Raw genomic sequence first — 23,735 nt, 5'->3', positions numbered from 1 at the left:
AAAGTATTTCTTAGCTAAAGGAATAAACCGAATAAGGCCAAGCCCAAGAATTACCATTTTACGGTTACGTCTCAACAAACTTCTTGTCTACTTTAAGAGTGACCAAGCACCAAGGTGTTTCCTATTCAACAAAATGTGGATTGTGGAAAGGTGGATTTTAAGATTTTCTTTTGGGAAAATTTTCATAGTTATAATGGAAAAAATAGTAGAGAGAGCAACCAAAGTTGTAGATTCTGAGTACAAAATGGTTCACCTTCTAGAGGTGAGATTGGTAAGAAGCACAAACTATCCTCCTTTTAAGAGCAACACAAGACTTGCGTGGGAGACCCAAATTTCTCTAACCAAACCATCATTCAAAGCCCTTTTTATTTTTTGGGACTTTAACGAAAAGCTCTCGGTACTGTTTATTTTAACGAAAAACCACATTTTTACACTAAAAAGTCAATCATAATACTATTCATTTTACCATTTATTTTGTCCTTATCATTAAAACTTAAAGTTTTCAAGCCATTTTTATTAGTTTTCCTTTTTTTTTTTATTTTTTTTTATTTTGGGTAATATTAAGGTGACTAAATTTGCAAACAAAATTTACAAGAGTAATGCTAGAGAGACTAAATTTGTAGACAAAATTTTGTAAACTAAATGACATGGAAGTTAGTGATTAGATTATTACTTAAGTGTTAATAAACGTGCTAATTTTCTATTGGTGATACCTCATTCAGTTTGCAAATTTTGTCTATAAATTTAGTTTCCCTAGCATTACTCAATTTACAAACTAATGCGTCATCAATAGGAATAAGAACGTTTATCAATATTTAAGTAATAAGCCAATCAACAACTTCTATGTCCTTTAGTTTTGAAAATTTTGTCTACAAATTTAGTTTCCTAGCATTATCCTTTTATTGAAGAGCCAAAACTGTGTGAGCAACAAACCAACCTAACTCGACTTGTTTGGCCAATTGACTCCAAGTCGCATGCAAGAAATACAGCTTTCTATAGTACATGTTCTTTGCACCTCCAGCTTTACAAGGCTGATAAGGACTCAGTCTGAAACATTTTCATCTGCAAATAACTTTGTGCATGAAAACTTGATCATGAATGGCTCTTCTACAAATGAAATTTGTGTTTCCTCTTCTCAAACTTCAAACTGCACATCAACCAGTGGCCATTCCAAAGATGACCAAGAAATGGGGTCTAATGCAATGTCAAATGGGGGAAATGTCTTGAGAAATTCAACGTTCTTGTGTTTTCCACTCCAGATGAATCCAAATCTTGTACGCGCGGTAAGAAAAGGTCGAGCCTTTTGAAATTCTCTAAAGAGTTAAACATGAACTTTGTGATGTAATTTCAGGACAATGGTTGCATGCTTATTTTTAGACCCCTTACTATTGAGTGTAATTTCATTGGTCTACAATATGTTAAAGCAAGCAGGTTTTGGCTGAGATGGTGGGGACTTTTATCTTGATGTTCTGTGTATGTGGGATCATAGCAAGCACACAGCTGATGAAAGGTGAAGTAGGTCTTTTGGAGTACGCAGCCACAGCAGGTTTAACAGTAGTAGTTGTTATTTTCTCCATAGGGTCTATCTCCGGTGCTCATGTCAACCCTGCTGTCACATTGGCCTTTGCCACCTTTGGTCATTTTCCATGGTCCAGGGTACGTACTTAACCATTCCAAACCTAATCAACCCTTAACTCAATCATTTTTTAGGGTTTTTAAGCACTAAATTAATGTTGTTTTCATGTAATTTCAAGGTTCCTCTTTACACATTGGCACAAACACTGGGTTCTGTTCTGGCAACATATATTGGAAGGCATATCTATGGCATAAAACCAGATCTCATGACCACCAGACCACTGCAAAGCTGTGCTTCTGCCTTCTGGGTTGAGCTCATTGCAACTTTCATGATTATGTTCCTAGCTGCCTCATTGACACATCAAGCTCAAGCTGTAAGGAAAAAAAATTCCGTCCTTTTTCTTCCATAGCTTATAGCCGGAATTGTTAGCTTGGTATACATTGTTTCCCTCATTCTCTAATAGATTAAATTTTTGGGATAATTGACAAAAGAGAGAAACAAGAAGAAGTTGCGGAGGTTTAAATCTTTATCTAATTAACATGGTACCGAAGGTATGAGGATTGGAAGCTTAAGGTAGGGTTTCGAACTCAGGACTATGATACCATGTTAGAGTCCTGAGTTCGAAACATTCAATCCTCATTCTCAAATTATTTTCATATTTATAATGTTGTGCCTACTTACAAGAATCTTTAACAAGTGGTTCTTGCGTTCACTACTCGAAACTTTTCTTCAGGTTGGCCATTTGTCTGGATTTGTGGTTGGCATTGCCATCGGATTAGCTGTACTAATCACAGGGTAGGTCTATACAATTACAAAAGCTATAAATGCTGCAATTGCATAAAGTCATTTAATTTTTTGATTTAATCTCAAATAAATCTTGTTGTGGTATGTATGCATTGCAGGCCTATTTCAGGAGGGTCAATGAACCCAGCAAGGTCACTGGGACCTGCAATTATTTCATGGAATTTCAAAGACATATGGATATATATTTGTGGACCAACTGTTGGAGCTGTTTCAGGTGCTCTCCTATATCAAATTCTTCATCTTCGATGCCCGCCACCCTGCAGTCCCAGCAACACTTCCTCTCCAAATATACATCTGCTCGGGCAACCCTTGGCCTATGGAGCAACCTAAATAGTGCACAAATGATATTGAATGGGAAAAATTGTTAACTCAGTTGCAACAATAATCAAATTATATGAAGCTGATCATGTAGTTATGTGACATTATTCCAGATAACACATCAGCTGTAACCGCATTACAGAAGCACTAGTAATACGAGAAAAATAAAATAAAAAACTCATCTTATGCTAGAATAATTGGTGCCAATTTCTTACCGACTTTCTTTGAATTGGTAAAAGGAGCAGGTGTCACTTGCTGGTCCAGCAATAAAACTGAAATTTGGTATCAATGTAACCAGTTTTTGAGCTCCCTACATGTTTTTTTTGTGGGCACTGAGCTTGAACCAACTCCAGTTTACTTATAAACTATTGGTATTTCATTGATGCAGTGGTCCAATTGAAAAGGAAATTTGTAACATGTGAAGTGAACCAAGATTAAAACAAATCAATCGACAAGTTTTTCATTCAAGAATGGAAAGGAGTTAGATTAGGTAAATTGTGAACACACAGAGGCTGCCTTCTTAAGATGGTCAAAATCTCATTAAATTTTAAAGCATAACAAGCAATTTGTCAAAGTTTTAAAACTCTTGGAGTTTCTTGGCTTTGAACTTCAAGTGGTTTACTCATATGTTTAACATGAAAGAGCTACAGTTGTTGAAAAATGTAAAAAGTCTCGTATGAAAAATTAACAAAACAAAAGCAAGAGAACGTTTTTTTTATAAAACCAATACTTAAAAAAGATGTTACTACAAATAATACGAACATTTTTTGTGATGAGTAAGGGATACTACCGGAAGCAACCAAACTCCGCTCCAGAGATGATCATTTGGGCTAAACTATCTTTGGGCCAGTAAAAATGCCCAACTCACCGGGTGACATTCTAAATCTAACCCATGAACAAAGCATCTTCAAACAAAGCAACTTCACCACCATTTCTCTCCCACAACTTCTGCAAAAGAATCCACCTTTCGCCAACCATCTGGCTCCTAAAATTTTTTATCTCCTTAAATTTATCCGAATCTACCAAAACTAGTCACTTATACTCATTTCTTTGTAACACATCCATTTTTAAGGTAAAAGCCTAAGCTTGTTAAGAAATTTATCCTAACACCTTAGCTTTCAATTGTATTATATGCTCACAAAGTGCCTTGATTCCCAAATTATTGACAACTCATTTTTATACATCACAATTCTCACTTGATCACCACCTCTCTGAAGAACAACATCTACATGAATATTCTTACAAATTCAATATTCTTATGATGGGTTCTATCTGATTCTTAATTGAGAAGATTAAGGAAATAATATAGACCCTTAATCTTGCATACAATTATTTGAGTTGCCGTGTTAGTGGAATTCCTACCATTCTCTTCTAGAAATTATATATTTTGGTCAATGACTCTTATTTCTATTATTTTATTAGTATATATATTATTAATGTTATGGAAATATTGACATAACATTATCTTAATAAAATAAGCCGAACGTATTATCAACACATTTCTATATCAACGCATGTAAGTCACATCATGCACGTATGTTTTTCTCTTTTCTAAACCTCCAAAATTTAATAATTGAACTCTCAATACATATATAATCGGGTTGCTTTGAGCTCAGCTTGATCTAGCTAGAGCCGAGCTTGATTCTTAAACACTTCGGTTCGGTCACCTTTCTGCCAAACTTTAAATAATGCAAAGCTTGACGTGGAGAAAACCATAAACTTCGCATCAGTCAAAATCTCTCTCAACCACACTTCCTCATACTTTATTAATCGTAATTAATAAAACTGATCTTCCACCTATGTAGTTTAAACTTGAGTTCATAGAATTCCTCATCAAACAAACGGCATAACATCCAGACGGCCATTAAGCTCCAATTGCCAAAGATAAACACTTTCATGTTCCTTACACCTTGGAATGAATATTTAAACCCTTGTTTCCTCTGTCCTAGTCAGATATTTAACCTTTTATCGCTTGTTTTTATTGCCTTTTGCTACCAATACGAATAAAACAACCGAAGTCGTGATGCTACTGCCATTAATTGTTAATTAATTATTACTGTGATTATTCGTTTGATTAAGAACGGTTTTCCGTCGATGTCTGTATCCTGTCTTGTTCTTTTATTTTTTATGGAGAAATGGGGTGGTTTACTGTTTAAAGCAGCTTCTTTTCATCTTTATGGTAGAGTTCAATTGTCATGCTAATTATCCATGCGAATGGACAAAATATCATAAGAACTTGTAGGTAGAAGTTGCCTTGTAAAGAAAATTTTCATGCGACACCACACTCACAAATAAAGTTGAGTGAGTTGCCGCATGGGACACACCGTAGCTTACCCAAAGTTTTCTTCAATAAAACCGGCCTTAATTCACCTAATTGTATTCATTAACTTTATATTATGTTTAATAATTGATAGGAAGGAGCCCATAGAATTTTTTCCCTAGGACTCTTGAACTGTAAGGAGGAAATTTCAAATTATTAAGAAATTTAAAAGATGGAAATAGAAATGACGGAATATTTCTTGAATTTGTAAATTTTTTAGTTTGATTAACAAAAAAAAAAAACAATGGAATTTGAATACAGAATTTTTTTAGTTTTAAACTCTCACTTACATTATGTTTGGATGAGAGAAATAAACTTGAAATTTGAATAAAAGTTAGAATTTGTAAATTGACATGCATCAATTTCCTTGTTTGGATTCATAAACATAGGAATTTAGAATTTCTGCATAGAAAAAAAACCTTGGAATTTGGGACCTCCAATTCCAAAGTTTAAATTCCATGTAAGTAGGTGTCATTTCTCAATTTCTATGATTTAGAGCTTAAAAATAACAAATTTCGTATTCAATTTCATTGTTCTTTTAGGTTAACCAAACAAGAAAATTCACAAATTCTAGAAAATAAAATCTCATCAATTCAATTTCCATCATTTTATAATTTCATCGTAATCTTAAATTTCGTCATCTAAACGTGGTGTAACATAGAAATTTGGAAATGGCACATATTTACATAGAATTTTAACTTGAGACTTGGAGATTCCAAATTTCAAGTTTTCTTTCCTCGTTGAAATTCTAATTTTCATGTTTATGAATCCAAATAAGGGAATTGGTGCATGTCAATTTATAAATTATGTCTCTTATCAAAATTCCAAATTTATTTCTCTCATCCAAACATAGTGTAAGGAAATAAAGAGCTCATGTTTTAATTTCCCAATGTGATATTAGCATCATTCAAATAGATGCATTATATATGAGAATGGATAAAATTAGATGTTGCCATAACTTTCGTTGTCTCAAAATAATTTTTTGGTGATTAAAATTTTAGAGGGAGAGGAAGCTACTTCTTTCAGGGTTAGGACATACCACAAGTCTCTTTAAGGATTTATAGAGGGAGTTTTAGCCCTTTTTTTGTTTTTACAAATAGCCCATCAAAAGGAATTGTCAGCAGCGAGACTCGAACCTAGACCTTGATCTTACGAAGCAAACGATCTTTATCAACTCAACCAATCCTCTTTGGTACTCTCTCAAACAATTTGATCAAATACTCCATATGAATATGTGGTACATTGACGCTTCAAGTTGGTCCCCCAAGCACTAGTTCATACTATGGGTCACATATCCAAAACCGACAGGCCAACAAGGCTGGAGGTATCTTGCACACAACCAAAGTCTGTTAGGAATTTGGAAGGTACCACAAGGTCAATGGAGGAGGAAAATAACGTTTATGATATTATGAAGAAAAAAATACACACACACACACGCCCTTTATGAAAAGAGATTCTCATTTTTTTTCAAAAAATGGGGATTACATGTAGAGTTTACTCTACGTCGAACTTCAACGATCTGAACCATCTATTTTGTAAGTCTCAATTCATGGATCATCTTTGCAAAAATTTAATTCAATTCGAAATCATTTGCCTATTTAATTATTAAGATAAAATTTCATTGTTTATTATATAACAAAGTATTCGTTAATTTTTTTTTAACTCAATTAGATGTCTTAAATATTTCCGATTTTGCTAATATTTTGCAAGAATGATCTATGAGGTGTAACTTGAAAAATAGATTGTTCGGATCATTAAAGTTTAATGTTGTATAGACCCCATAACTAATCTTTATTTTTATAAATAATAATAATAAGAATTTCTTCCCTTAAAGACTTTCTATGTATACACACACATACATGCATATTTGGATAGAAAAGAAAATAAGGTCTATGCGCGAGTCCTAATCAACGGTAGTAGTGGTTGAGCAAAAGCTCGGTCCTTTATCTTTGGTGTAAAAGGATCTTCGGACTCAACAAGTCGTATATCATGGAAAGTTATGGCCTTATATACATTCCACTAGGGACTAAACTAGTCCCACCAACACCAATAATTGCACTCACATTCTTTCACTTTATCATGGAGAATTAGAAAATCAAATTTTGGTGTTTCTTTGATTTCTTGGTTGAGAAAAATGATATTACAATTTGGGACGTTTAATTAAAAGTTCGATTGGTTCAATCAAGAATAACCTATAGATATCAATAAATCATGCATTATTCATTGTTGGAAAAGGGATAGACTTACTTTCTAAATATAATTTTAGACAAATACGGATGAGTAAATAAAATGAGAAAATTAAAAATTTTGGTAGTGAGGATGTGTTAGAGTTTTTCAGTAACACCATTAGTAGCATTTTTTTCTCAAAATATCATTATTATTAAGGAGAGGAGTACGGTTCGAAACTATGACAATTACATAAGGACAGGAGAATTTCAAATTCAGGACACATGGACGGAAACCTAATACTCTATCTACTAGAATATTTAAACATATGCATTATTTTCTGAACAAACAATATTATCTAAACTAAGACCATCTCCAACCCTTAGTCTAAAACCTAAAATTTTTAGCCAAGAAAATTTAGGTTTTAACCCAGAAACAGGTTTTATGCTCCAACCATTCTTGTAACATCCCACATCGCCCAGGAGAGTGGATCCTATAAGCCTTATATGTATATTTTCATCTCTACCTAGCACGAGGCTTTTTGTGAATTCACTGGCTTCGGGTTCCATCAGAACTCCGAAGTTAAGTGAGTTGGGGGCGAGAGCATTCCCAGGATGGGTGACCCGCTGGGAAATTCTCGTGTGAATTCCCAGAAACAAAACCGTGAGGGCGTGGTCAGGGCCCAATGCGAACAATATCGTGCTATGGTGGAGTCGAGTCCGGGATGTGGTGAGGGCCCGGGCTGGGATATGACACTTCTGGTATAAAATTTTAACCCCAAAATATTAAAGAATGAATTTAGGCTTTTTTTAAATTAACTTTTAAAAAATAAATTATGTAGACTATCCTAAATTAATTTTATGAACATTTTAATCTAAAAATATTTAAATTCCGATAAATATTGAAAATCACTAAATCGATATATGAAATTCATAAAACACTATGGAAGAATATGAAAATCATGATAGAGATGTATAAACACAAAATACATGAAACACACAAGACATACAAAACACATATGAAGCACATACAAAAGACATGATAGAGATGTATAACACACCAAACATGTGAAACACATAACACACAGGAAACGCATACCAAATCCATACAAAACACATGAAACGCAAAATCATCCTCTATATAAGCATAGGTTGAATATCTAACCATCACACAACATATTTACCAATCTTCCAACTTTCAAAGTGTTTCTCAAAATCATCAATATCTCATCAATGGGTGATAGAAGACTGCGTAGTTTGGCAATACAGATGACACAATACCAAGCAAGCCTTGCAACTGCGGATGCAGAAATGAACAACGAAGAAGCCGAATTTGCAAACTCACTTATGCAATTTGAGCATCATGCCGAATCTAGCTATCGTAGTTTTGTCATAGGGTGTTCATTTGTGCAGCGTGATAGAGAAGAGTGTCATGACCGGATGATGAAAGATAATCTTAAGTGTACTAATGTGTTCTTATGTTAAATTTAAGTGTGCTATGTTGTTATTTTATGTAATAATTTTAAGTGTACTATGTTGGTATTTTCTAATAATAAATTGAATTGTCTTCTTGTGACAAGTCTTTTGTCTAGTACATTATCAAAATTATTGAAGACCGTTTGAATTATTGAAGGCATCTATTGTGCATCAAAGTGTGCAACAAAAAGTACAATAATTATTGAAGACATCTATATAAATGACAATTATAATTAATAAGTCATATAATAATTATAATTAATAAACCACATAAACTTAATACAATCGATAATTCATAAACTACATAAACTTAATAATGATATCCACCATCTTGAGTTGGTGGTGGACTTGGGATATAGCCTTGTGATGAATCATCATCTTGAAATTTACTCATTTTGACATGCCTTCACAAAATTTCTTTTTGCTTATCACGTAAGAACTTCTTCCTCTCTAGAGTGTATTTGCTAAGGTCCACCATCATGAAATTACATTCGAACCTTTCTTGTTCCCTATCCCTTTCGTGCATAATGGCAAAACGCATTCGGGCCGCTTCTTCCTCCCGAGAGCTATGACTTTTGGTTAATCTTGCAAATCCGGTAGCACTTTGTGCACTAATCGGATTTTAGAACTTCCATTTTCTCTTTGCTTTCTTTTGCTTATCTCTTTCCGGGGGCCTTGCAAAAGAACAAGCTGGGGTCATTTCATCAACATCTTCATTGACATCACTTATCTGTGCGGCTTCACTATGAAACAATCTTCCCTATTGTTGGTCCGCATCAGTTCCCTACCTCGGACAATCCTTGAGGACATTCCAAGCATGATGCAACTTAAAAGCTTGGTTTTTAGGTGTAGTTATTGTCTTGTAAGTTGCCATTACTTTGTCACCCTATGCAAGAAATACATAAAAACAATTAGTTGCATAATAATATTATGTACATGACAAATAAAATATCAACAAAGAAACTCAAAATTTCTATCTTCCAGTAGCCATGTCAACCACGGCTCTCTTCAAGCTTCCCCTCCATAAAGTACACGTTTTGTTGATAACCTTCCATCGATCATAAACACCACCACCTTCCCTTCGGCCGGCGTTGGAGTTTCCTGGAACTTATCAACGATTTTATACCACAAAATCTTTTTATTTTGATTTGTGACAACGGCACCATCTTCGCTAATAGAAACTCATGCCAAACATAAAGTAATATCTTCCTCAAAGGTCCAATTACAATCTCTAATATGCTCTTTTACCATCTTGAAAAATTTGGAAATGGGAAGAAGTGGTAGAAAGAAAAATTGGAAGAACTGTAGGAGAAAAGTGAGTTTTGTGTGGATGTTTGAACAAATACATAGGTATTTATAGAGTTTTTGGGTGAATTTTGAGTTAAATAAATTCTTTTAATTATTTTAACCGTTGAATTTAAATTTGGGCCGTTAAATATTTTTTTTACCATTAGATTTGATTATATTCATCTCAGTCGTTTGATTGAATAAATATATAAATATAAAACAAAAAAAAAATTTGAATGTAGGCCGTTGGATCAACCAACAACCTGTTGATTGCAGCTATTAGCTCGGCTGGCGTATGTGGCCGACATGCCCACATGGGTGGGGCTATGCTGGTCTGAAGCTATCTGAAGCTGCGCATGTCACTCGTGTGGGTTGTGGACATTTGGCGCTCAAGCGCCCGATTTCAGTCACACTGATGGGGCCCACACCAATTTTTGGGCTAAACTTGGGTCTGTATTTGACTTTGTTTTAGGTCCAATTTTTCACTTGGGTTGGAATGGATTTTTTTTTGGGGGGGGGGGGGGTGAATAGAAGGGGAAAAATAAGTTTTAGCACTTGGGGGGGGGGGGGGTTTGAAAGAAGGGGAAAAATAAGTTTTAGCACTTGGGTTGGAGTTGGCCTAAGAGGTAGGAGATTGGGGTAAGCCTCACCATAGATTAGAAATAATGGGGTTCAAATTTACCTTTGGCGAGGATCAAACCTAAAATTTCTCACTTACAAATGAAGAAAAATACCAGTAAACCATAGTACTAAGTGACATAATATCATCTTTATCAAAACATAAATAAATAAAAAAAGGGAGTTTTAATGAAAAGCTCACGGTATTGTTCACTTTAACGAAAAACCACATTTTTACACTAAAAAGTCAATCATGGTACTATTCACTTTATCCTTTATTTTGTCCTTATCATTAAAACTTAAAGTTTTCGAGCCTTTTTCATTTGTTTTCCTATAAAAATAACGAGAGGCTCATTGATATCTGTTGTAGTGTAGCAAAGTAATTAGAATTGGATGAGTGGGAAATAAAGGTATCAGATATGTAGTTGAGAAAATTACAATGGGGAAGGTGGCCACTGTTTTTTCCCCCCGAAATAGGAACTGCCTATATTAATATCCAAAGACTTATGATTGAAATTAACACAAAACTGGTCCTACTCCTGGCAAAGGCTCCCACAGCTTATCCCCCAACTCCAATTCTGATTGGATGTGATAATATTGTAGGCTTATCTTTGGGTGGAAAAGTAATAAGGCCTACATGCTTGCTGTTCTTGTCATTGCGACGAACAAAAGGTTCAATTTTATCTGCAGACAATTTTCAATGCATGGATATTTACACTGCTGACTGTCACGTCACCGTTCAAATTTGGTCCACCGTTGCAATCACGTAAACGAAATAAACAACAATTTTATGTTTCAGAAAGGAAAATAAAATGAAGAGGATGAGGAAGGTGAAGGTGAAAGATAACAGATAGTCTTTTAACTGTCGTTGCTGTGCTTTAATTGGATTCACAGTAACCCTATCCAAGGAAATTTACAAAGTAATAGAGTGATTTGGATGTCTTCTTTTGTGTCAACACAACTCTATCTACAAGGAAGCTCATTTGGTATAGTTTAAAGAAAATGAAGATATTAGATTGTTAAAGAGAAGTCAAGTTAGCTAGAGCAATGCGCTCCTTTATTTACGTTCGAGTTTTAATCTTTTTTCATGTAGTTTAGATTTAGGGCATGTTTACTTAACAGTTAACAGTAATGATAGAATGAGGGAAAATAAGAACTCAAAAATAGAGGAAGAATTAAAGAAAAGGAATTTGGATCGAACAGCCCCCATAGTTGTTTTGAATTTTTATTTTCTGGGTTTTTTATTACAGATTTCGAAATTAAATTATTCTCATACTTATAATTTAGAAAACGCATGGACTAAAAAATTAAAATAATTTCAAAATCTATTTCATGTAAGTAAACATACCCTTGGTGTAGAATACCACTTGTATATGAATAAATATACAATTTTGCATGATCATACATCGAGCCTTATGCACAAGCGTTCCATGTACGTACGTAAGAGAAAACATTTAAAAATAAAAAATAAAAAATAAAAAAGAGCACTTCCTTTTTTTTTTTTTTTTTTTTTTAAGAAAAGCTAATGAAAAGGGTTAGAAAACTTTGAGTTTTAATGATAAAGACAAAATAAAGGATAAAGTGAATAGTATCATGATTGACTATTTAGTGTAAAAATATAGTTTTTCATTAAAATGAACAGTATCAGAAGTTTTTCATTAAAGTTTCTTGTTTTTAAACCTTTCCGAGAACTTAAAGAAACAACTCCTTACTCTTTTTAAGCATGAGCCGATGAAGACATGTTGAAAACTGAATATTATCAATAATAACCAAAATATGACACCTTATTTCATAAATGTCACATTTTATAAAAAAAAAATTCAAATATAGCAAAAAACTCATGTGGATAGACCTAAATACCCTCAAAATCCCAAAGCTCATTTACACAGAAAAGCCAAAGCACTTGAATAGATTTCTTCTACATCGTTGTTCAAAGTGCAAAACCACAAGGACAGTTGGTAAACGTTGTGGAGCAATTGCAGGTATTGTCCAATTGTCGACTAATTGAGTACCAACTTAAAAATTTATTGCTCATGTCTAAAACTCAATCGTTACGGTTGATACAATATCGTCACAACAAAATATTATTTGTACAATCATTTTAGCAGACATGGTATTAGTTGAGGATTCTAACTCATTTAAACCAAATTTCAATCCGACTATGCTTATGAATTTTACTTAAATTTGTTGGATGACAGTGATTTAAAACCATAACAGTTTTCACAAAAGGATCATTCCAATTAAATTGGTGCTTCTCTTCCCCGCAAATCTAATTAATCTATAACCCCTATTAGCAAGTTCAAAATTGTACCGGATCTCACAAACCAATCAAAACTAAACTGGAGTGAGGGTGTGCGAAAATGCTGCTCTCAACAATGGGGCTAAAAATATTAATCCATGTGCAAAAAGTTTTAAATTTTTAAACATGAAAATGAGTGGGAAGTTCAGCAATGCTCGTATATATAGTTGTGGGGTGAGTGTTTTGCCACTAATTTTTATTTGGTTTTAATTTTGAAGGTATTTAGGTCTATTTAAGTAAGTTTTATGTCATATTTGAAAGATTTTATAAAATATGACATTTTATGAAATTAGGTGTTAAATTTTGGCTATTATTGATAAAAATTCTTGAAAACTATATTAGTTTAATTTATTGTTTTGTTAAATTAAATTTATTCTTTCGTTAAATTAGTCTTGTCACCTTCCTATCAAACTTATATAGATCAAAAGACTGCAGAGCCGACCCAAGAGTGTGCGAGGTGTGCAACTGCACAGGCCGAGTCGCATTTTTAATAACCTTTTGTGGAAGAAGTACATCTAGATGAAGCGTGGGAATATTGAACAAAGTTGTGTTTAGCAGAGCTATCAAGCGTTGTTTTTTTCTTTCAGTTTTGAGTGGGTTCGAATTCCCCACGCCTTCATCTTTGTTAATTTTGTTTTTGTTTTCCAGTTGTGTTATTAAGGGTCTCGTCTCTCATATTTGGCATGCGTGGGGGTTCAAATTATCCTGGTGCCTTTTAGGGGATGAATAATGAGGTAGATTTTTTTGTTCTTCTTTTTAATTATATATTGTTTAATTTCTTTCATTAATTTCCACATAATGTACTTTTGTTGGTGCATGTTGTTGACATGATGATATGTTAATAGCAAATTGGGCGGAATTTAATAGCATGGGTTAATTGACTGACTTTAAAAAAATTAGATTTTTAATTTATTATTAGGGTGTTTTAACGAAAAGCTCGCAGTACTGTTCATTTTAATGAAAAAGCACATTTTTATACTAAAAAGTTAATCCTGATATTATTTACTTTATCCTTTATTTTGTCCTTATTATTAAAACTTAAAGTTTTTAAGTCTTTTTTATTAATTTTTATTTATTATAAAGATAATTCAAAATTAATTCAAACTGAATTGTTAGTTCAGAAATAAGACGATAATTTACTTTGCTCTTAATTACTCTAATTTAACCAACCGCGATTCATTAACAAAAAAGCGGACACTTTGCCCTAAAAAGTTGGACCCATTCAAATCTTGCACAGGCTCCTAAAACATTGGACCGGCCCTGATGGACCGCACTGAAGTAATATCTACATGAAGTCTCTTTGGCAAATGAATAATCACATGAAAAATCCATGAAAAAAAAACTGACATTTTAGCTTCTCAGTTTGTTGTTTCATTGATTTTTTAATTGCCTTCTTTTGCAGGTTGCTTCGCTCGTCTACTCTTGACCGGAGCACTATTGCGACAGGGAATATTTTTGCTCACTATTTTAATTATAATGTATGTTCATCATATATCTTATCGTCTGACACGTATTTTTTCAACTAATCATAGTTAATTTTAATCTTAAATATTTCTTTTCTAATTTTGAAAAAAAAAAAAAACTATGATTAAATGAAAGGATACGTATCAAATGATAAGGTGTATAACGAGTATACATCATAATTCAAGATGGTAAGCAACAATGCACTCTATCGCGACCTTCGTCACTCTTTACGTAGACTCAAGGACCATTCAAGTTTGTGTATCCACAACTCTTAACAATTAGTCCTTGTATTTAAAAGCGCATAAAAAATGAAAATTTCCCAACTAATCGTCTAATAGCCGTCCCAGAAGAATCTAATAAAAATACAGTAGAGGAAATTAATCAGGTTTGGTGGGATAAACTGTGGGCTAAACCATGGGCTTTACTGACAGGTCTTTGAAACTTATCCACATTTAATCTTAACGAGTTACCTTATTAGTATTTTCTTTCTATATTTTTTGGGGCCACAGTTTTATACCCTCTGTTTCTCTTCCTACTCTGTGCTGACTGCCAAGTTATATTTTCAGATAATTAGTTAGAATGATCAGTTTTTTAAATTGATGGTAGAAATTGTCAGTTTTTAATAATGATGATATATTAATCATATATATCAATGATACAATTATGACATAACGACCACGCAATAATAAGACAATGACGATATGGTGAAAATGATCACTTCTAAAAGACTAAAACCAAATATCAAAAATTGATTATTTCAGCTAATTGCCCTATATTTATAGTCTAATAATTTTGATCATTTCAATCGAAACCAATTAAATTAAAAATAAAAAAGAATTGAGAGGGGCTGGAGCAGTGACTTGGTTATTATCATTTCATCACTCGAAACATGCAATTTTTTTTTACAAAGAGAATTGAATATTTCAAAAAATGAACGAAAAGATTTGAATACTAAGACTTAACTGTTGAAAAGAATAAATCATACAATGACACTTTCAGACATTCAATACCGTAAGGCAGTGTAGCCACATGCACTCTAAAACCTGACATGAAAGTATTGTAGTCATTCTCGAAAATTTCTACCTAAGCCACATTTAAAGGAAAATTTCTACCTGACATGAAATCCCATTATTTACGTCCTGTTTGGTGTCCATGATTACATTGAATTGAAAAATTCCCTTGATTATGAATGGATGTCATCTTTTAAACTTTGTCCAAATTGAAAAGACGAACTAGTCATATAAGTTATTAATTCATCGTCTACCTTCAACTTAGACCCAATTTCGGACTTCACACTTATTTCTTCTTTCTACGTACATTAAAGCTAGTTAGGTCCAAACTAATCCTAGACACAAAATAAAACCTTAGTCTTTGTATTATATTTTCTTATGTTATCTATATTATTATATTTAAATTCCTCTTTCTCTAAGATGGCGCAAAACTCAAGTTATATTCTTAAATAAACAACCTAGCAATATGATTATTTTGATTTGTTAGACAGAGGAGCAGGAGAAGCACTACTTGAAAAGTAAATTATAGATTACAAAAGTTTAATCAACCTCATCAGAATAATAATCCTCATTAACAAGAATAATCTAAACACTATTTCATGCCCCATCAGCATAAAATATGTGGGAGTGATATATATTTGCACCATTTTGTATTGAGTACGTTTATTTGGTTGATTAATTATATATTTTATTGAACTTGCATGCCAACAGAATTATGAAACTGTACCAGGGGCACCCATGGTTTTTTGGAACTTAGAAGCTTGGACCAGTCTATCGACCTGAAAAAATAAAAAATAAAAAGAAGTTTGGACCCGTCTATTTTTAGTTCTTATTCCGAATATATGAGCTGATCATAAGTGGTAGAACAAATAAACCGAGTTGATGATCACCACTCAGGAAATCTTTTTACAAAAGGAAAACCATAATTTGATATAATATTTGAAAACAACTAGTATGTTAATTAGAGTTGATTATTGTTTTAATACAATATTTGATCATATGGGGCCATAGCTACATTCGCTGGAGCGATTGTTTTTCTTCTTCTACACGTGATAGGACACATAAATCAAAAGCTCGATGCGATACTGCTTGTATCAGAATAAAATCCTTCAGAATATGACTTCATGATGTAACTTACCTTAATATTACAAATTTTGTTGTTGAGAATTGTTACTCCCAACTCTTTTGCTAATGTTTTTCATTGCTATTTTTTTTTTTCTAAAAGACAAGGAAATTTAATTTATGTGAGATTTAAATTGTATGATTGTGCTTTCCCCATCATAAAAGGGAACACATCATACTCCAATATTTGTGGCCAGCTTCCTCCCCGTGGAAATCGACAATGACGACTTGCATACATTGAACTTGAAGGGCGAAGCGCATGTCAATTGCCAAGTGCATGCCAATGAAGGGGAAAAACTCACTCAGATGCAACATGGTGTATATCTATTTTCATCTTTCTCTTCATTTTTCGCATGTAATAACTCTAGTGATGAAAGAAATAGAGAGATAAATCCGATGATGAAAGATTACATGGAAGTTCATTTCCAATAAAGAATATTATTACGAGGGTCCAATTGATATATAAATCACATAGAAAAATTAGAATTTATCATTCAAGTAAAAGAAATAAAAATAAAACCTCATAGAAATGATGAGCAAAAGTAGTTAACGGATGAAACCTGTTTAAGAATCTTTGCAACCAAAACCTCAAACCTAACAAAGTTCACACTAGACTCGAACATATTAAAGCAAAACTTAGGAATAGGAATTGAATACAAAAAGAGAAAAGTGCTATTGGTGGCCATTCAATTTAATGTTGTAACTGTAAGTTTGTAACTAGAAAAGAGAAATGCTAAAATGACTCTCTTAAAGGTATAACTTTCTCAGTCATCTCATGTTTTTCGCACAATATTTTATAATATTAACACAAAATTTGACGTTAAATTGTAGAGTGACAAAAAGTTGTGGAGCAAAAAATAATCGAAAAAAATATGAGGCAACATGCGGATTCTAGGGTGAAAAAGATAAAATTACCCTCAATGAATACCGAAACTCCTACGCGCGAGCAGTGAACAATCATGACTTAATAAAGGTCAAAAGTGCTCAAAATAGGTAATTATTCAAAACCTATTTCATCCATCCTCATCAAATCTTCTCCACAAGGTAACCCCCAAATCATTCCTTTCAAATTATATTAATTAGCTAATTAATTGATTTATTACCCAATTAATTTATTAATTAGCTAATTGATTGAAATTAACACCAAAAATACCACATATGGCTGGTCCCCATTCTCCTAATAGGGCTGGCCATAGCCCTAAAAGTACCACCCCATTTTCTCCAAAAACCAAGGTTGAATTCTCTTGCAAAATTCTTTAAATTCTCTAAACACTTTTCCATCAAAATTTTAACGCATTGGAGGTTCTTCAGCCAAAGCTCCCCTATTCATCATGAGCGCGTGAGGCTCTTAGCCTTGACCTAATGTGTTAATTGTTTTGTAGGTGTAATTTTGTCCAAGAAGAAGAATACGGAAATTTGCATCCACAAGAGTCATCTAAGCAATTCTCAACTAGAAATACCAAAAACAATATTGAGTAAATGGCAAGTAACTAAACCTACTTCGAATTTCTAACACCAATAAAAAAAAAAAATTGTTGTTGAAAGAGATCAAATTCTAACATTTACCAAATAACAAATCTTGTTTTTAGTTTTGTTGGTAAGAAATATTGGTTTTTTTTTTTTTTTTTTTTTCTTCCCTTTCTTCTGGTGAGTAGGTTTAAACAGATAAGACATTGTTGAAGAAAATCATATTTTTGACATTACCAAAAGCTCCCCTTCCTAGTTAGTTTCCAGCGGAAACAACTCCCGTGATTTCGCAGCAAATCCAGAGACCTAAAAGATGTCCGACGTGGCACAAAATCATATGTGCTCGAAAACTAAGAACACCCAGACACTTCAGTACCTGATGATTCCCTCCTCGCTTGATTCATACTAATTGGCCTAGTTGCTCGACATGTACTCATGAGTGCCTCGTCCAGGGGTCCCACAATGTAGGCTCGGGAATCATCGATCTCAATGGGTCCCACCCACCACATGCCTCGTCGCCCTTCAATGCATTTTTCATTCGAAAATGCGGAAAAGGCCAAAAACAGAGTGAAATTTCATAAAATAGGAATCTTTAGATATAAGTCCTTGTAAAAATGAAAATGCTACTCTTACCCCATTAAAATATGAGAATGTTTGTGTCCATTAACTTCAAGTGATGGTGATGTTTACCGCTTTATTTATTAGGGTAATTACACTTTACCACCTTATGTTTGAAGTTTATTGCAACCTCATGCAATATCTTCAACAAATTTCACTTTCATACCTCAAGTACTATTTTATTTCAATATAATATATCCGTTACATTTTTCATCTATTGATCCATTAAGAGCTGACGTGGCTGTCACATCAGCACTGGGGTCTAATTGAATGGGCATCAGCGAAATTTCTCGGGCATTTTTATTACCCAAATGGGAAAGCTCAGTAAACGATGAGCAGAGCCAGAGAGGAAGAAGACTAAGACAGTTGGTGCTTCTATGAGTTCCTCAATCGCATTGTCTTCTCCTCTTGTTCTTGTTCAACATCGAACTTCGACAAACGAGGATGGTTTCTGGGTTGGTGGGGGAAGGAAAGTGACAGACGAACGAGGATGGATGAGTTGGTGGGTCTTTGAGGAGAAAGAAGGGAGGGAGGTGAAGAGAATGGAGGAGAGGGAGAAGGTGGGATAGGGGGTTGCAGGGGAGGTAGCGGTGGGGTGGGGCGAAGGAGAGGGAGTGGGTCGGGGGGAAAGGTTTATGTTTTTAAATGCATAAATTTTTTTTTTTTTGTCACATGGCACAAATTTGGTAGCCACGTCAGCACAAATGTAGATTTCATATTTACCACGTCATCACTTAACAATTTAATTAATAGATTTATGAAGGATGTATGAAATTGAAATAAAATAATAAGTAAATGTATGAAATTGAAATGTTTTAAAGATGTTGTAAGGAATTGAAATCAATCCCAAACCTGAGAGGGTAAAATGTAATTTACCCTATTTATTACTATCATGCAATTTAAATTTTGAGATCTATCTAGTGGATAGATACAAATTTCAAAATAAAAATGTTATTCTTACCATCTATTTGAACCATCAATTGTATCATATCTCCGATCAAGATGAGACCCCCCATATATTAGTAGATCTACATATGTTGGTAGATCCTACCTCTATTAAATACATGGTATGTATAGATGATAAGTATAACACTACTTATTTCAAGATTTAAATTCATTCACTAGTAATAAGTAAGGTAATGAGCAAAACGCGTTTTATTTTTTTATACATATTTGTATTACTTTAATAAATGTGGATAAAGAGGTGAATATGATATAAAAATGTAATAAGTGTATAATTATTCTTATTTATTTATTTTTTTTGTCTTTCTAAATATAAACTCATAGAACACTAAAATAAAATCTAAATTACAAATTGGTACCATATATTGGGCAAGAAATTTGTAATATTAATGTTTTTCTTCTTTTTGTAAAATTATGGATTCTTTATTTTACAATCCCGTATGAAATTAATTTTGGACATCAAACTTTCAGATAGTGGTATTTTAAGCATAAATTTTTTTAATATTTTAAGTTAAATGTCATTAATAAATTTGCTCATGTTGAAATATAATCAATAGATTTTATCCCATTTTCTGCCGAACTTTTTGTGGAAAAATTTGAATTTTAGCCATTACAACAGAAAAATTAATCACAATCATAGCTAGTCAAATGACGGGAATACCCTCGCGCTCTTCCTATATAAGGAACCCTGCCCCTCCATTGCTAACGATCCCAATTCCGAGCTCTCTCTCAACTCCAACATAACTAAAAGAAAAGATTAGATTTTGGTCGATTTTGTTTATTTCTGTTCATTTCTGAGTTAAGATCAAAACATGTTGGGAGTTTTCAGCAGCGCGATCGTGTCGCCGCCGGACGAGCTGGTAGCCGCCGGCAGCCGAACTCCGTCGCCGAAAATCACGGCGACGTCGCTGGTCAACCGCTTCGTCCAGACCAATGGGGCCGCCGTCTCCGTACAAGTCGGCGACGACGCTCAGCTAGCCTACAGTCACAGCAACGAGTCTCCGTTGCAGCCGAGGTGAGACAAACACACGGCATGTCGTTTCTTTTACTCTTAGAACTGAGATCAGTGAAACCACGCCGGATTCGTAATTAATCAAATCGAGTAAAATTGTCCAAAATACTCACTTTTTAATTAATTAAGGTTTTTTTTTTTTTCTCGTGATTTATTGTAATTTTAATTTTATACTCTGTGTGGTTGATTTGTTGATCACGGTTGGAGAGGAGACTCTATGATGATCATGATTGTGAAGTCGTGATGATTTCTTGATCTGATTGATGATCTGGTTTTCTCGGAGCTTCGGGATCGGCAAAGAGAGTTTTGGCGGTTAGTGCGGTGTGGGTCTCGCATGACCGCCATGGGACGTTATCCAGAGTTCAGATTTTGGTGACTAGATTGTTTCAATGGACGACCACACAGTTGATCCTTCCACGTGTCAGGATCCTGAACTGAATAATTTCCCAATTTCACAACAATAATATTATTTTTGATAAATGATTTCATCTTCGTTAGTTGCGATAAGTATTTAAACTGTCGTACCAGATTCGTTTTCCAGACAAAATTTTATTTATTTATTTACTTTTTGTCCTTAAAATACCTTTTCAAATTATTTGTTCCTCCGAATCAATCCCAAAGTCTCCAAAGAATTGAAGTGGAAGTAGGTGAGGAGGAGGATGACGCAGAGAGGGAGAGATTCTCTCTCGCTACCGAATATAAATTAAATGAAGTCATCGATTCAATATTTACATGATTCAGAAAGTAAATTACTTGTGTTAATAGATACTTGTCGCGTCGTGGAATCGGTGAGAGAAGAATACAGGAGATCCATATTTTTTGTTAGGTGTTAGTTGATCGATCAAGTTGGTGACTTTCCCATGTTTGTTTACGATTCAATTATTAATTGTGATAATTGTGAAGTCTTTCATCATCAAGTCACAAATAATTGATCATAGACAATAAGAGTTGTATCCGCAGGTGGGGAGTTGGGACCATATTGGCAAGTTGTACATGGACTTGGTGGTCTTATCATGGTCGCGTGATGAGTGCTATACTAATACTGGGATTTATCCTGATTATATGCCAGACTACTTTGTACATAATAATTCATAGTCCGCTATGCGTTTCAGATTATGCATAATCCGAGGTCACTTGTATTGAATGTAATCTAACTGCGGAAAATGGGGAAATTGCAGGTCATTTGCAGTGAAGGATGAGATATTCTGCTTGTTTGAGGGAGCACTTGACAACTTGGGAAGTTTGAGGCAGCAATACGGACTTGCCAAGTCGGCAAATGAAGTGATTTTGGTGATCGAGGCTTACAAGGCCCTTCGTGATCGGGCTCCTTACCCGCCAAACCATGTCGTTGGCCACCTCAGTGGAAATTTTGCTTTCATAGTATTTGACAAGTCCACCTCAACTGTGTTCGTGGCGTCTGTAAGTCACCTTTGATTCCTTCCACACCAAGCAAAGAATAATATACCTTGGTAAAGCTAATAGCTTTGATTGACATCTAACAATTGGATTTGGTGTGTAATTGTGACAGGACCAATATGGCAAGATTCCGCTCTCATGGGGAATTACTGCTGATGGATATGTGGCCTTTGGTGATGATGCAGAACTGCTAAAGGGTGCTTGTGGCAAGTCACTTGCTTCTTTCCCTCAAGGTGCGTAAAAGTTTTTTAGTGGGAGCATCAGCGCACCTAATTCCTTGATTTTTTTGGCTCCACCAATAATTTGACAAATTGCAACATGATGTATGAGTTTTGAAAACAAATCTCTGTTCTTTGTTAACAATGGTGTTATTAATTTGTACAGGATGTTTCTACTCCACGTCTGTTGGAGGACTGAGAAGCTATGAGAATCCTAAAAACAAGATCACAGCTGTGCCTGCTACTGATGAAGAAATCTGGGGTGCAACATTTAAGGTAAATATGAAGTGCCTAATTTTGCTTTAGTAAGAGAACTGACTGTAGATTTATTAACACCAGTTGATGCTATTTAGCATTTGGGTTGCGGCCGGATTATTCCTTCTGTGGGGTCATTCTAGTGGCGCGATGTATATTATTATGTCGTTAATGATAAGTAGGCTCTCTGAAGAGTTAGATCATACGATGCAAGAACTATCTTCGTATCCAAACAGGATTGCAGTAGCATCTCAACACAAAGAGCCTTAGTTGGAGAAAGTTTCACATCATCTGCTTAGTCTTTGCAGCGTTAGCTGATTGTGTAAAACAATTCCTGATTAAGGCTCTTGGAATTGAGATGCTCAAGCTTCCTTTTTAAGGAAATTATATTCGAGCAAAACGAAAAAGTGATGTTTGAACATGAAGATTGTCTGTTGATTTTGAGAATCATTTACAAGATCTCATGAAGCCAGTGACTAGGGTCAGGCATTCGTGATTGTAAACATTTTTCGTCAACTTGACGGGGTGAAATTTTCAGGTGGAAGGGCCAGCAGTTCTTGCAGCCACAAAGTAGGAGTTTTGTCCTGATAGGGCGCTGCGTGGTCGTCTTCAAAGTCTAAATCTGTATCCGTTTCCTCCTCGAAGAAGTGAAGTTTTTATGTGGCGTTGGATGCAAGGCATACATGAGGAGCCAGTAAATACCTAGAAGAAGTGAGTGAGTGTTGATAAGAGTGTTTTCTCGTGTAGTTTCTGCTCGTCGTATTTTAAGCTTCTGCCAACGTACAGCTATGCTTTTGTTTATTTAAAAATAATGTTGTATTAAGGAGCGGTTTGGAGTTAATTAAGAAGTTTACTTAGTAATAATATCGCAATTGCTTCCTCTCCATTGAATGGAGGAGCAACCAACGCAATTGCTCCTTCTGCACCTTTGCAAGGCTCATCAAAACTGAACGTGAATTTATTTGAACTGAAATATGCTAAAAAGTGGGCCTGAAAGCTTACAACCTCCGGAGCCTAGCAATTAATATGGTTCTGGTAACTTGTATGGCTGAAGGATGATAATGGCAAATTTGTCCTTGGTGACAGAGACAGTTTTTGGTGGGGACGATGAAGACTAGGGTTTGTGGTGGAGCACTCTAAATACAAGAGTAAGGGGAAAGACGACTACACTCAAACAAACAATCAGCCACACGTCTCAGAAAAATCGACGGAGGCAACCTTTTCATTCAAAGCTTTATCCAGTTTAGGAAGCTCTATCATCTCTTTCAAAATCAAAGCCTATCTTTCAATTCACCGTGCCGGATTGGCCTACCCTGTCGTCTTGTAT

The 23,735-nt window shown here is 34.4% G+C and overlaps 2 protein-coding genes across 2 annotated transcripts; both read left to right on the top strand.

Moving 5' to 3' along the window:
• The first annotated feature begins 1,094 nt into the window (after positions 1–1,094).
• Positions 1,095–2,795, top strand: LOC125477360 (probable aquaporin NIP7-1). Its single transcript, XM_048584373.1, has 5 exons — positions 1,095–1,283; positions 1,432–1,656; positions 1,755–1,949; positions 2,310–2,371; positions 2,479–2,795. Exons 1-5 carry the CDS (start codon positions 1,095–1,097, stop codon positions 2,708–2,710), a joined length of 903 nt encoding a protein of 300 aa, XP_048440330.1. The 3' UTR covers positions 2,711–2,795.
• Positions 2,796–20,245: 17,450 nt separating this feature from the next.
• On the top strand, positions 20,246–23,294 carry LOC125477412 (stem-specific protein TSJT1). Its single transcript, XM_048584482.1, has 5 exons — positions 20,246–20,522; positions 21,698–21,938; positions 22,048–22,168; positions 22,320–22,429; positions 22,947–23,294. The coding sequence occupies exons 1-5, from the start codon at positions 20,320–20,322 to the stop codon at positions 22,980–22,982; spliced, it is 711 nt and encodes a 236-aa protein (XP_048440439.1). The 5' UTR covers positions 20,246–20,319; the 3' UTR covers positions 22,983–23,294.
• The last annotated feature ends 441 nt before the right edge of the window (positions 23,295–23,735 follow it).

The sequence above is a fragment of a genome, unplaced genomic scaffold (genome assembly GCF_019419815.1).
Source record: "Pyrus x bretschneideri cultivar Hongxiangsu unplaced genomic scaffold, Pyrus_bretschneideri_v1 Contig21, whole genome shotgun sequence".
Lineage (NCBI taxonomy): Eukaryota > Viridiplantae > Streptophyta > Magnoliopsida > Rosales > Rosaceae > Pyrus > Pyrus x bretschneideri.
This window is presented reverse-complemented; position numbering and strand designations above follow the sequence as displayed.